The sequence below is a fragment of the Lepisosteus oculatus genome, chromosome 2 (assembly GCF_040954835.1).
Source record: "Lepisosteus oculatus isolate fLepOcu1 chromosome 2, fLepOcu1.hap2, whole genome shotgun sequence".
In the NCBI taxonomy this organism is placed as follows: domain Eukaryota; kingdom Metazoa; phylum Chordata; class Actinopteri; order Semionotiformes; family Lepisosteidae; genus Lepisosteus; species Lepisosteus oculatus.
In genome coordinates, this window is record NC_090697.1 from 16,377,844 (window position 1) to 16,393,074 (window position 15,231).

General features: G+C 36.6%; 1 protein-coding gene across 4 annotated transcripts in view; it reads right to left on the reverse strand.

Annotated features, from left to right (window-relative positions):
* The window catches only part of LOC102694460 (structural maintenance of chromosomes protein 6), a 28,273-nt gene that overhangs the window by 9,728 nt on the left and 3,314 nt on the right, over window positions 1-15,231 (reverse strand). For all 4 annotated transcript variants that reach the window (XM_069197565.1, XM_069197570.1, XM_069197561.1 and 1 more), the window contains exons 3-17: window positions 14,682-14,799; window positions 12,511-12,616; window positions 12,034-12,170; window positions 11,159-11,220; window positions 10,867-10,947; window positions 9,855-9,956; window positions 8,976-9,095; window positions 6,709-6,807; window positions 6,110-6,256; window positions 4,086-4,174; window positions 3,395-3,559; window positions 3,102-3,280; window positions 2,579-2,780; window positions 1,020-1,134; window positions 234-394 (exon numbers count right to left, since the gene is read on the reverse strand). In XM_069197565.1, coding sequence (XP_069053666.1) covers window positions 234-394; window positions 1,020-1,134; window positions 2,579-2,780; window positions 3,102-3,280; window positions 3,395-3,559; window positions 4,086-4,174; window positions 6,110-6,256; window positions 6,709-6,807; window positions 8,976-9,095; window positions 9,855-9,956; window positions 10,867-10,947; window positions 11,159-11,220; window positions 12,034-12,170; window positions 12,511-12,616; window positions 14,682-14,799 — 1,883 coding nt within the window. The remainder of the gene's footprint in view (window positions 1-233; window positions 395-1,019; window positions 1,135-2,578; window positions 2,781-3,101; window positions 3,281-3,394; window positions 3,560-4,085; window positions 4,175-6,109; window positions 6,257-6,708; window positions 6,808-8,975; window positions 9,096-9,854; window positions 9,957-10,866; window positions 10,948-11,158; window positions 11,221-12,033; window positions 12,171-12,510; window positions 12,617-14,681; window positions 14,800-15,231) is intronic.

The window sequence follows — 15,231 nt, forward strand, 5'->3', positions numbered from 1 at the left end:
AACATAATGGTGATATCAGTAAGATGTATAAGATTACAATCAGCATTCAGAACTGAGAGTGAAGATCATCTGCTTGTACCATGTTACTAGTTACGTGAAAACACAACAAGCTAAATGCTGATTAGCTCTTAAATGAGATCAGGGTTAAATCGCAACTTCCTACTATAAATTGTGTAGAAGGCCTATACAAAAATGAGTCGGACTGCAGTAAATTTGGTCAATTCCATACGAACCTGATTTCTTCCTCTAAATCTCCACTCAAGTACTGCGCCCTCTTGTGCTCGTTGGAATAGTAGCGGTTGGTGTAGACCTGGTCTCCATCCTGGGTAAAAGCTTCACGGCAGTTCCTTGGGGGACTTCCACACTGCATCACCTGACGGGCGTCTTTGTTGTTCTAACAACACAATATCATCATTTGTGTTTAACAGTAAAATTGGAGAGCAGCCCGCACTGCTTTGAAAGGATTAATAAACTTATCATTTTGGTTTGAGGTGAAGTCCATACTAAGGCATTAAAGTAACAAGCAAGGCATCTGAAATGGCTCAACGACTAAAGACGGTCGCCCAGAGTGCAGACTGAGCCCGAATGTTCAAGCTCTCCTGGTTCACGCTCAAGACACTTTATTAGCCACAGGACACCAAAGCCTTATGATGCAACATCAACTCTGGGGAAATGCCTGCTGCCTGAGAATGAGCTCAGTAAGACACGCATGGCTCAACCAGCTGGTGCTCAAATTTTAACTACGAAAATCTGTGCAGGCAAAACACCTCACAAAAAAAGGAATTTTGTCATTAACCCTTAAACGCTTTGAATGGCGCCTTTTCTAAGAAGAATCGCCGCCTTTTTCTTCTACTACAAAAAGAGTATTCTTGTTTACGCGATTCAAATACAGAAGAAAGACCACAAGTGCATTTTTAAGTTTCAATGTTAAAGACCTTCCCTTGAATTGCAGCATTTCAGAAGGAAAGGGTTGCAAAAACATTTGTGACGATAATGCATAGTTAAAAGAAAAGACATACTTTAATCAGGAGGACTGTCTCTATCCCTCTCATGTCTATAAGACAATTTGTTATGACTGGATCCTCTATTTCCAAAGCCTGAAGAACCGATGGGAATTCTGGGTGATTCACAGCCCTAAAAAGAAAAGCCTAATGTTAGTTTTACATGTCACTTTCAATGACCACTTATCCAATTCAGGGACACGGTGGCCTTGAGCCTGTCCAACGCCAGTCTATCACAGGAGACAAACAGACATTGACACACTCATACCAGGCCCAGTTTTTACAGAAGCTAATTAAGCTAACAGCGTATGTTTAGCACTCCAGGAACTGACCCAGGACCCCAGCGCTACATGGCCATAACACCATTCTAGTTTCACACGGCTCTAATTAAAAACTGTTGATCATATATACTGTCTGATAGAAATTCCCCCAGACATCTGATTAAGAACTATTTCTTGAAGAAAAAAAGTATCAACCACCTGCAAAGTTTTTTTCATTAAATTGAACACTGTAAAATTTACACTCCAGTATTTTGCTTATTAACAAGTTTCAGAGTTGCATTGGCAAAAATAACGCTGATCATTCTATGAGTCATTCGAATTACATTGAATGTAAGGAATTCTGAGAATTTATTCTGATTCATCTGACCCAAACATCTTTAAAATGTTGATGTAAATTTCTGATATAAACGGTAAGTTCCAATCAGTTTTAGCCAACTTCAAATGTTAAAGAAGTGACATTTTCACAAAAGTATAACAGTCATGTTCACCCCTCCTTGGGTCAATAAAATGCATTCATGATCTCTAAAAGCAGTCCTGCACAGAAGATAAGAGTTTTGTTTAATGGGTCACATTGTGGCTCCCTGAATGACTCAATCAGTAAAGGTGTGGTTTTCAATTCTGTTACTACTCAGCTGTAGCACGAAGAATGAGTGAGCTTTAGTATAGCCAGGGTATCATCAGTTAGCTGGACAAATGACTTCAGCTGATATTTCAGGCGCTTGCAAGCACAGGACAGGCAGTAAGACACAGTGGACTGAGGACTATGCACTGTGTGGAAGGGAGAAAGGCTCGGACAAGTGCATTATTCCGAAAACATAAACTCGGTTTGCAGGTAACAGGGTCGGGTTTGCAACTGGACCAAACTGGAAGCGTATCAAAATAAAGAGCTAAATATCACTGATCCTAATTCTTTCAAAAGGACATGGCAGAACGTAAGAATTGTATAACTTCACATTCCCAATATTTTCTGAATGTGATTAAAACTTGGCAAACTGAGCAACTGCCGTTGAATTCTGAGCAAGACCACATTCAGTCATTTCAAATTAAAACTAAGACACTAAGAAGCTCTACAGTGTTAGGTGCATTACTTTCAAGAAAAATAAAATTCCTTGCTCATTTATGAAGAAGGACATTACTAAAAAAACATTTTAAACATGAAATGGACAGAAGGTGACTTCTAAGGTCACAAAGAACATCACATCACAAGGATGTTTGAAAACAACACAAGAAGCAGTGTTCTAACATTATTTAAAAAAATCAAATCATTAAATAAACATAACAAAAATCAAATCATACCTATGTCTTGTGTTGTACTCTGTGTTTGAAAATGCGCTCACAATAATCTGTGGTCTTCTCCCATGATTGTAGTACCGAGACATAATTGTCTGCAGCGTCTTCTCATCATTGTAGTTGTCACAACAAAAGGCCATCATAAGTCCCTTCAGACAGCTCTCTACAGCTAATGCAAGGTCAGGGTATTTAAGCCGTATGCAGAATCCTGAAAAACATATTTCAAAATCCACTATACTGTGCATGGACTATTCAATAAAGAAACCAAAAATGGTGGCTGCTGATTAAACAAAGAAAAAAATGATTTCATTTTTTACATCATACCATGATTTAATAATAGTAGACTAACAACTGACGTACAATTAGGCTGAAGGCACTTGAGAGAAAGAAATATGCACAAAACAGAGCACTGATGTAACTATAAAAAAGATGTGCTATACAAGGCCTTTATGTCTTCCACTATACTAAAGTATTTAGAGTAGGGAAAAAGAAAACATTCAGAAACACATAAAAAATTATGGGACTTTACCAATAGGTCCCACAGGTTTCTTTTTAAATACTCCTCTCCTGTTTGCTTCATCAATGTCTTTTAAAAGAGCAGGCATATATTCCCCAAATCTCTTAATTTTATCCGTTCTGCTGGCCTCCACAGCACTCAGTTCCCTCCTTTTGGCATTCGTCAACGCTTGAAGATCTCTCTCTTCGCGACTAAGACAAGTGAATGAAATGTAAAATGAGCATGGAGGAACACGGGATAAAGGTAACCATTATGCCAGATGCTATTGTGTGACAGCAGGCACACCGCCACGCTGACTGACACACCTCATCTTCGCAAGCTCTTCTTTGTACTTCGTAACCACCTGTCGAAACTGGTCCAGCTGCTGGCCTAAAGTATCGTCTTGCTGGCCTAAAGACGTTAGCTGGTCCTCAAGAGTGGCAATTCTCTCCAGTCTTTCCCGCCGGTCCACCTCAGTGGACTGACTTGCGCTATTGAGAGACGACATTTTATTGAACAGGTTGCAGGTAAATAACATTTTCGCACGCTCCTACTATGTTGAGATCAAATTCAGTACTCACTTAAGTAAATATCGTCTGCAACTTTGAGCTTTTCATTATCCACACTATAAGCTTTCCATCACCCTGGTTAAGGATTATCTTGGTCTCATTTGTTGATCAAAGTTCTAAAACTCTCCTGACCTAACTGACCCAAAACATAGGGCCCAGGCAACCAAGGAATTCACCAGGAGAGAAGAGTGAAAAATCGAACATTTATACGTTTTGACTTTGCTGTCCCAGTACTTTTGGATGGCACTGTATATGCCCAAGCACTGTATTTGCTTTTCTTGCTTCCCCACATGGATGATTTCTTTCATGTATCTTCTAGCAGCTCTGAATGCAATATGTGTACTGGACGTTCTTAGTCACAGATTGGATCACCTTTTTTACTTATCAAAGTTAAATTTAATTCAATGTCTCCAGACCAGAAGATAATGAATGACAAGTGTGGAAATACCTGTACTTCAGCTCCTCAATGTGCTTTGTCAGCTGCTCTTTGTCCTTCTCCAAGTGCTTCAAGTTAGTCTTACAGCGATGATATGCAGCCTGATAAAGGAATCGGATAAGAATACAGGCATTAGAATATGGGAATCAGCCCATGATGAAGCTCAAACAAATCACACATTTACTCAATGTTAAAACAAGAAGCATAGCTCATTTTGTTCTAATTCTGAGAAATAAAATAAGAGGACCATAGAAAACACATTATTGAGGAGGCCGTTCGGCCCATCAGACTTACTCAAGAGTTAGTAGCTATTTGACTAAGGGATCTGATCCAGCCATTTCTTTATATAGAAACCAGGGTATAAGCTTCAATAATATGTCTGGGTAGCTTGTTCCGAAGTTCCACAACTGTTCGTATAAAGATGTACCTCTTGTTCTCAGTTTTACATGCACCATTGTTTCCACTTTGCCCTCCAGTTGGCGTTTCACGATTTATTCCTAGAAATTCCACTAGGTTGATTTTGCCAATGTTCTAAATGATTTTGAATAGACTACAAATATTCAGTTTATTTAACCTGTCGGTGTGGAACATTTTCTTAAAATCCAGAAGGCATCGGAGGATTTTCAGTGAGCCGATTCCAGACCAGCAAATTCGTTTTTTTGTAATTTGGTGACAAAAAAACAAGGTCTTACTATTGTTTTTTACCATTTAAACATAGCACCCATTGGCGACAATTCTACCCTTCAAACTATACATCTTAATATTTTTTGTATTTGTACTGCTTCCCTGAACTGTCTAGAAGATGTTAATAATATATCAATATTAACACTTTAGTCTTTGTCTTAAGTAGCCTCTACAAGATCAGTAATTCCCACTTTGTATTTACAATTTATGTTTTAGCTACCTGCATGCAATCTCCTGCACCTGTCCACATTAAAAGTAATCTGCCCAATCTGAGAATTCACCTCTTATTGTACTCTCCATATTCAATTAACACACATTTTCTATCACACACGTCCCCAGATGACTACCGCCTATAATTTAAGAATCAATCCTTTTTGAAGAACTTCATCCAAAGCCTTCCAAAAAATCTAAATACACTATATACTCTGTGTTTGATTGTTGCTTGCACAAAAACCTCATAACAAGTTAGTTAAGAATGACATGCATTTTCTAAATCCATGCTCCCCTTAAGTCCTATTTCTATAAAGCTGATCCCCTAGATTGGTTTTGAAAGTTGTTTACATAACCTTGTAAGTAATGGTCAGAATTGTCTATAATCACTTGGTTCAATATTATCACCCATTTTATGGAAGGTCAGCACATTAGCAATTGCTGTACAAATGCCTAAGCAACCTTTCTTGTTTCCATATATACAATTCATAGGATTCCTTCTGACCATGGAGATTTATTCATCTTCAGTGCTTCTGGTTCCCAAAACATGTCTGCCTCTCCTACGTTAAAACTATTTAATGGAGAACTTTATCATTCTACTGCCTGAAGGAGGTAGTTGATTTTTTTCTTTAGTAGCTATTTGAAATACTCATTTAGTACATCAGTACCGTAGTACCATTTCCAAAGTAGGAGCAACTGTTAAAACAACTTGCAGTGAAATGAACAGAAACACAAAATGGCTGTAAACATCCAGGCAACATAGCTGCGCAGTGGTTAGAATTGCACTGGGTCCCTGGTCCATTTCCTGCTTTGTTTCTCCTTGTGCTCATGTGGGTTTCCACTGGGTGCTCCAGTTTCTTCCCACAGTCCGAAGACATAATGAATTGGCCTTGGAGTGAGAGTGTTTATGTATGTGTTAGCCCTGAGATGGACAGTGTCCATTGCTTGCCAGGATAAACCCTGGCTCCCTTACAGTCGTTTGGATAAAGCGATTAGAAAATGGATGGATGGATGGATGGATGGCTGTAAACATTACAAAAACATCAGGTACAATTGACCGGGACAATCGAAGGGTGGGGAGGGTGACTTTATCTATATGAGTGTCAGTTCCTCTTTGTGGCTTTAAGTCTTTTCAAACTCACCTCAGCTTCTTTGCACGCTTTGCTCCGTGCCTGTGCTTCACTCTTCAGAGCTGAACACTGTGGATCCAGAACGCGGACCCTCTCAGTGATGTTCTCCAGCTGACCATGGATCTCTTTATATTTCTTCTCAGCTTGATCCACCTTTTCCTAGGGAAAAAAACAAACTGCTTCAAAGGATCTGCCTACACAATGTGCACAATGTTTCAGAACTGACTTGTTAATAGAATACAAAGGCAAGACAACCTGTGTAACACAATCATCTGAATACTTGGTTTATGCATTCCTGTGTTAAATATTCCCTGCTGTAATTCCCTCTCCAGTAAGAAAGAAATCAAGGCCTCTGTAAAAACAAAACCTACAAACCAATTGCAGAGCAAGTACAAAGTAAGACATGGCAGATTCTTGGTGGCAACATTTCAAACAGAATGAGGCCTACAGTATATTCAAAATCAATGAATGCTACAATATCATTACCCTAAATTCCACAGACACTTAGATCCTCAAATAAAACATAAATATAATTTATTCTATTTACTACTTCTAAAAAACTGTGTAAACTAAAGATAATTAACCACAATTACTCAATCAAAAAAGTTAACCTTCCACTCTTCCACTTTCTGATCAAACTTCACTGTGGCCTTTTCTTCATGGGAAATTCTGTCCTTGATCGGCTGCAATTCCTTCTCAATTTCAGCGACCTATTGGAATCAAGCAAAATATTAAATGAACATGAAAATATAGTTTTTAAAACTGCAATTAATAAACTCTATAATTGGGAAATATTATCGACAAACGAGCATCTGTATAAGCCACAATTACAGGAACAAGTAAAGGTTTATTCCATTCTGAAAAGAGAAGAAAAGAAACATTTCCACTGTGGAGCCTTCTTCAGGACTTAGAGAAAGTGTGTAATTCTAATTAAACTAAAAACCTGACAATGAACCCTCCATGCTTAATAAAGCAACAGCAAATAACACATCAGAGATGTGATGAATTTGTGAAAAAAAAAGGAATAATGATTGGTGATTGACACCTGAAGAAAACTCCACAGCCGAAACACTGTGCCTCTTTCCTTCTCCTTTCAGCATGGCAAACTTGATTTACTTGTTCTTTTGCACTCTATGCATGCTGACTACTTCAACTACAATTAACTACTTGAACTACTTGAACGCATCTAACTACTTGAACTACAATTACAGGAAGTTAGGACTTTCGCTTACCCTATAAACAATTATTATTAAACTAGGAATCTGCTCACTTACCCTAGCTTGACTGAAACTGTATTGAAAAAAATATGAATTCAAGAAATACAATTCAATGTCATTTTGATTCCAGTTAGTCACCAAACTAACTTTGTGATATCTTATCTGCAATCTGTACACCATGCTCATAACAAACACAACAAAGTATTTTTAAAGATAACTTATACTCAAGCACAAAATAATAACATTAGTACATAAACCTTTCCTGACAAAATCTGATTTGAAAAACATTTCCTGAGAAAAAGACGTAGCTTAAGGGCAGCCATAAAGAACCTGCTACCATCCAATATTTTTGTTCATGACCTCAAAAGATAATCAGAACAAAGAACTTCTAAAGCTAATTCAATTGGTAATAGCTAAATTATTGATAAGTATGTTACAACATGTTTAAAAACTTTGAATTCATTTATGGTACTACCTGTTTTGCAAACAACTATGACTACGACTAATATGAATAATAAAATATAAAAGATGACATTGTGAATAGAAGTAGTGTTACACCTATTTATTACATATCCATTAATGTGCATTTGTTCACTGAATAACCCAACACAAAAACAAATCCCAATTGGAAATGGGAGAGTTGAACACAAAAATTCTAAAAGCCCATTAATAGATTTTAAATTATTTAGCAATTTAACCAAAGTTGCAAAGAATTACATACAGTAGAATGTAATATGTCTTTTTTTTAAAGACCCAGTCAAGGTAATATAATCATAAGACTAGACAAAGTCAAATAAAGTATTTTCAAACTGTTTGAATCAATCCTTTAAAACTAAAGCCTTGAGTGCTCATTTAAGGAGGGAAACCTACAGCAACGTATAACAACAACAAATAACAGTGCAAACCCTGTTGGAACACACTAAGCTGGATTCTCCATTCAGTTACGTAGAGTCCTTGAATATTTTTCTGAAAACCAAATTAGGTGAATCTCGTAACATACGGGTGTACTCAGCATTTAAGATCATTTCACAGCTTGTCTGTTCTAATGTGATCACTTGCGATACACACAGGAGTGTACTGCTGGGACGTCAACCTGCTGGATTCTCACCCCTTGATGGAGGGACTGGATTCTCAGTTTGCCAGTGAAAAGCATCGACTAGAAATATCTGTTCTGTCCAGTCAAGGCTTGCTGGTCACCGGCTTACTTTTAAAGAATGGTACAATTATTATTTGGCCAATGTCTCACAATGCCGTGACCATAACAAAGCAATGTTGAGGTGACGTCACAGGCAGGCTTCTCATCTCTAATAGAGCACCTCTGTCACCAGCTCACCAATGCCATCTGCAGAAAGTGGCAGATTTTTAACAGGCTGTCCAGACGCTAATACCCAATACTTCTTTTGCTAGATTTGTTTTTCATTTTGACTACGGTACATTCTATTCAGAAAAAAATATTATTTGATCTGTGCTCATCTTCATATTTTCTGTGATTTTGAAGGGAATCTATGTGTGAGTCCTTGATTAAAGGACAGAATGTTCATTCTACTTTGTAATTTGGTATATACCAGTACTCGATGTTCATATTTATCTGGTCTGGAAGTACGCAGCAGGACTGAAGATATCAATGCTGAAAATAAGAACAGAAGGATAATATGTTTTACCAATGCCCAGGCCATCTGATGCTTCAGTTCTTCCAGTTTGGCAAGCATCTCATCTAGAGAAGCCAGACCCTTGTATTTATCTTCTTTTTCCAAATACTGGCGTTTTAACTCCTCTAGGCTCTATAATAAATTGGAGAAAAAAAAAGCTTTCAATATCCATTTTAAGCACACTATATTAAACATTCGTTTTGTTACATTAGAATTAGACCAGGTTAAAGTTTAATATTAAACTTCATCAGCACGGGTTAAATATCTTTAACTTCCTGAAATTTTCCATTCCTTATAAATTCTTGTAGTTTTCTATGCAATGCAGGTCTAGTGGCAGTTTTGTTTATGTTTACTTGTACATTAACTCGAGGTATGAAAAAGGCAAAAATAGAATTTGTGAATTCAAAGTTCATGTTTATATAGAGAAGATCTTCAGTACAAGATGTCTTAAATTTATTGAGTACTTCTAACTGTACGTGCATTGCAGCAGCCAGTGGAAAAGAGAACAGGCGGCTCTGTATGTGTATACTGATGGAAAAGGGATAATATAATAATTACAGAAAGGAAGCAGCAGTACTTAAGAGTTCCCATTTCAAACCTGAAATATATTTGTGTAAAAAATCTAAAATCTTAAAATAAAGAGAATATTGTTTCCTTTCAGCATGGAATAAAACTTTCCCTCTTCCTTTAAATGAAGATACCTGGGGATTCAGAGTACTCTGCTAGTACCTGTGCCTCACTGACACAACTTACATATTCTTAGGATTCAGGACTTTGAGTTTATTATGTACTGTATATAAAAGAGTAATTTACAGTTCTCTTTTTACTATTTATAGATTGTATCTGCTTCAGATTACAATTAATAAGATTGTAAGCAACTATGAAAGTTACCTCTTCGTGTTTTTCAATTTTACTAAGTGTGACAGTCCTCGTCTTCATAATGTAACTGTAATCTTCTTTCATCTGCTCCAGCTGAGTGGCTTTCATGAAAAACTGAAGGAAAATATATAACAAATAATTAACTCAAGAGGCCAAATAAAGGCAAGTATCAGTGAAAGTAACCTAAGATTACTTACATTAGCAGCCAGCATGACAAAAGCAACTTATTAAAAAACTACTCAACCATATACAGTATACTGTATGCAACAGAACAATAATTGTTCTAAACAATAACTATTATTTGCAGGATAACTTATAAAATAGAATATATGATTAAAACAGCATATAAGTGGCCAAACAGCAACAGTTGAAGGCTGCTCCTGTCAAGGGCACTTCAACTCTTTACTGCCTATCAGGACTTGAAATTCCCACGAGTAAAAAAGACTATGAATCTGACTGGACAGCAATGAAACGTCAAAAGACATTAGAGTGTAGAATCGGTAATCACTGGCTCATATTACTAACAACTGGTTTCAACACAGGTGCAGAGAGACATCTCAGGACTTCACAGGAAGGCCCATTTTCTGCAAATACTGTTGTTTCACGATGAAAACGTTTCTGAGTCATCAAAGTAATCATTCCTACATTATATGAGAAATAAGAACTACTTACTTTTGTTATACAAAAACAAAACAAGCCCCAAAGGTTTAAGTTCCATATTATAATTATGTTTTACTGTACATTGTGGTTATCACAAGATGCATCAATATAACATTTAACCTGTCAGCAAACAACATTACACCCCTCATTGAGAAGTGTGTGCGTTATCAATGTCACAGCCCTGAGGTACCACATAATTCATTGACAAAAAATGAAAATATAGCTAAATGAAAAATAAACTGACAAGTACTTAACAAGTACGTTTACACTAGTAGAACATCTAAAGAGCCTTTAATTTTTTTATTATAGATCTTCTTCTTTCTCATCAGTTTCTGATTTAAGTTCTAGATGCAGACTGCCTTACCTTGTATTTATCTCCTTCCCCTTTCGAATGTAGGAAGTGCTTACTCATTTCTTGGGTTAAAATCGACACAGGGTTATCAACCTGGACAAAATGGGAAAATGAACTATCAAGCACAAGTATTTGAAGTTGTATTTCTTTTTCCCCGATATCAATAAAAGTCCTTTGCCTTATTCATGACAACGCCGATGAACAATTTTACAGCCGCCGACACAGAAGATCTCAAGGCTGGTGATGAGACAAGACAAGCATCCCTCCAGTTCTTAAATATTTCTGAGTAAATCAATGCACACACCTGGATGTTGAAGTGATCCAGAATGGAAATGAGCTCCTCCTTTTTCGTTGACATTAACTGACCTTTTAAGAAACAACAAAACTTTTCCAACAGTTCTGAAAAAAGATAACTAGAATGCAAAATAAAGTGTCAAGTCTGAAACACGTTTATCACTTACTTTTTCTATTACTCTTTCTGCACAAAGATTTAACAACTTGATTTTGGTCTTTGGCTAGTGTTTCCTTTAATTCAAATGTTCGCTGACTCATAAACATTGTTTTTTCAGAATTCTATACGTACTGCTATAACATATCTATGTAAGTGGAGTACACACCAGATTAAAACACCAAAATTGTCAATAACACCATGATTACCACTAGTCATTATATTAAAATTAGCAACAATCTAGAACCTACTGCAAAAAAGTCAATACAAACTTAGAGATTGAAGAGCTCTAAATAAATACCAGAATCCCACTCTATAGTTACTTTCTTGGTAAATAATGCAATACAATACAGGTCTACATACAGTAGTACAGCTTAGTATAGTACATAGATCCCTTCGTCTATATTAATCCTATGTCATTTGCTCCTATATTGAATTTTGGAGCTCAATGCTTAATGATAAAGGAATATAAAAACATCTGAAGCCCAGTGAGGAAGCATTAAAATTGCTTATCCTACAGCACTGAATGGTGTGAGGCAGGAATTACCCTCTCTCTCACTACACACCTGTGTCAAGGAAATGTCTGATCAGCATTTTGAGTTAAAAAAAGTAGCCTTGCTGTTACTAACTCTTTGAGAGAGTGAACATTTGACCTATGTGTTGCAAAACTGAATGACTAGTACGGTAGGGAATAAAAACAGGTTTATTTAAAACAAAGAATAAGAAATTACCCATTTTGTTTTTTAATTTGTAAGATCTGACACCATCACTCGAAATCCTTTGTTCAACAATGATGGACTCCCCATATACCACAGGCTTGTAAGCATCTGGTCCTCTGTTGCGTAAAGTTATTGAGACATCTGCAGAACTATACATGCAAAAACATAAAGAGCTCTGATTACATATCTAAATAAGATCAGCTTTGCCCTATAATTCTGAATATGTACTGCAGCTCATACTGTACATTGATCTAGATACAAAATGGAGCAGTACTGACATTGCTGACATAAATGGTAGATAAATTTAAAGAGACCCACCCATTTTAATTTAAAAAGTGACTGCCTCATTAACAGAAGCTGCTACTGCTGCTATTTGTTAATGATATCAGTTAAAATATATAGTTAAATATATCAGTTTGTGTTACTGCAAGAATCTGTTGACAGTATTGCATGTATTTCAGCCTTATTACACATTGCCCCACCTCTTACCTTTCTCCATCTTTCACAAATCCTTTCAAAGATGATCCCCTGTTTGTAGCCACTGCCTTACCACCAAGGCCAACAATCAGTGCTGTGAGAACAGCACTCTTACCACCTGAAATCCAAAAAAGAAGACACATTATTTTTCTATATATGATTACCCAACAAAACAATAATAAAATAAAATAACCCTAACCCTATTATTAACCATAATAAAATAATAAAAAGAAAAAAATGATGTACACTTCCAACATATTTGTTTACAAAGTGTACTATGTTAATGTTTTGGTTTTGTCTTGAAAAAATAAGCACACTCCCAAAAGATTATGGCTTTATGCGTTTAAACATTTGGTTTTCACTGAGTCCTCACAAAGTCCCAACAGCAGATAAAATTACAAAGGAACAAGTAAAGGCTTATTCCATGCTGAAAAGAGAAGAAAAGAAACACAATGTTTTGACTGTGGTGCATTCTTCAAGTGACAAAATTAGCCTAATTTAACACTCACGTATTCAACTCCTTCATTTAATTTAAAAATGAGCCAGCATTCAATACCTCTGTATGAAATAGTAAGTAAACACCTTGTTTCAGTAACTCGTGGCACCCCTTTTAGAAGCAATAACTTGAATTACACGTTTCCTGTAAAAGCTCATCAGTCTCTCACACTGCCTGGGAGGAATTCTGGCTCTTCCTTACAGAACTGCTTCACCTCTGTGATGTTTGAGGGCTTTCTTGCGCGTATGTCTCTTTGAGTGCCACCATCTTTTAGGACTTAGACATGGCTATTCCAAAATCCTGTATTTCATTTTTTATTAGCCATTCTATCACTGCATTGCTTGTGTGTTTTAAATTATTGTCCTGTTGCATGATCCACTTTCAGTTCAGCATTAGCTTTAGCTATTAGACCGATGGTCTCACGTTTCCCTCTAGATACTCTGATATAGTGGGGAATTCATATTAGACTCAATGATAGCAAGATGTCCAGGTCCTGAGGCATCAAAACAGGCCCAAACCATCCCCCTCCCACCACCGTGTTGATGGCTGGAATGAGGTTCTTCTGGTCAAAGGCTTTCGCCAAACATGAAGTTTTGCATTGTGGCCAAACAACTCCACTTTTAACTCATCTGTCCAAAGCATATTGTTCTAGAAGTCTTATTTTTCATTGAAGTGACATTTTGCAAACTTAAGGCACGAAGCAGTGCTCTCCTTGGAGAGCAGGGGTTTATTCCTTGCTATCCTTACAAGAAAGCTTCTCTTTTTCATTCGTTTCCTGATGGTGGACTCACAAACTCTGACATTTTCCGTAGCATGAGAGAAGCCTGCAGATCGCTGGATGTAACCTAAGGGTTCTTTGAGACTAGGAACATCATGGTGAGAATTAGGTAGGATGGCCACTCCTGAGTAGCATAACAGTGGTTTTGAATTTTCTCCATTTGTAGATTATCTTTCTTACTGTGAAATTCATATTGTTTTGAAATGGCTTTGTAACTTTCCCCAGACTGATAAGCAGCAACAAGGCAGTTACAGATTTATTTTGATCTGGGCATAATGTGTTACCACAAACCTGAAGGCTTTAGGCCAAACGTAAAGTTTAAACAAAGTTTCTAATTTTATATACAGGTAGAATCTCATCCTCATGATCAACTAATCATTTGCACATTTTGATGCACCTGACTCTACATACTCCTAACTGAAATGGCAGAACTAAGAGTGCACTTATCTCTGTTTTTCACACAGAGATATTAAATTCTGGCTGTTTTTTTTTTAATAATGACAAAGTAGACTTTTGTATGTTATTTGTCACATGGGGTTAGTTTTATCTGCTATTAGGACTTGCTGAGGAATAGGTGAAGACCATATATATCTAAATATGTTAAACATTTTATGGTTTAACCTTTTCACAACACTGTATGTGGACATCCATTGTTTACATTCTGTTTACTTATAAACAATGCTCATTTAAAACATGGCTGAAAGGAATAATGAATCATTTAACATGAAATTACTGCACATAAAACTCATGTTAAAGGTCATGTCATGTGAAGGAATGTTAGCAAAAATTATCATTATATATACTGACAAATCACAAGCATATAATCATCAAATAAAGACGCATTATCGAATAATTCTGGAAAAGAAGTCAACACACATTTCTGTCAGGAATAGGAATAAGTGGACTTACTTCCATTATTTCCAACGACAAAGTTAACATTTGGTCCAAAAGTAAAGGGTCCTAACAAGGCATGGCACATGAAGTTTTTCAAAGAGATGCTTTCAATGATCCCCACTTCTCCGGAAGTCTAAAGGAAAAAAACAATGAAATCCAAAAGGCAGATGGCTTTTGATAACTTTCCCTAATTTCATATTAAATGCCTTGCAGTCCAAGTTAGAGATAACGTTCATGAGTAAAATGTAAAATTAATTTCTTGAGCATTGTGAAGTAGAAGAGAATGAGAAATAAATACACAAGGGACTTCAAAGACTGTTAAAAATGCTAAACTACAGCACATGCAGAATATTTCTGAAAACCTGCCCCTGTTGTCTAGGACTCAGACTGAAAAAAGAAACTGTCCAAAAGAAATCTACCTGGGAACTCTGAAATACAAGACCTACAAGACCGAATAATTACATTGCAACGACAGGATCCACGTTTTCCAAACTCCATGTGTACCTCCCATAATGACCTTCACACCAGATGCCCCATATTTTACACATTTTCCCCAGCTGAATCA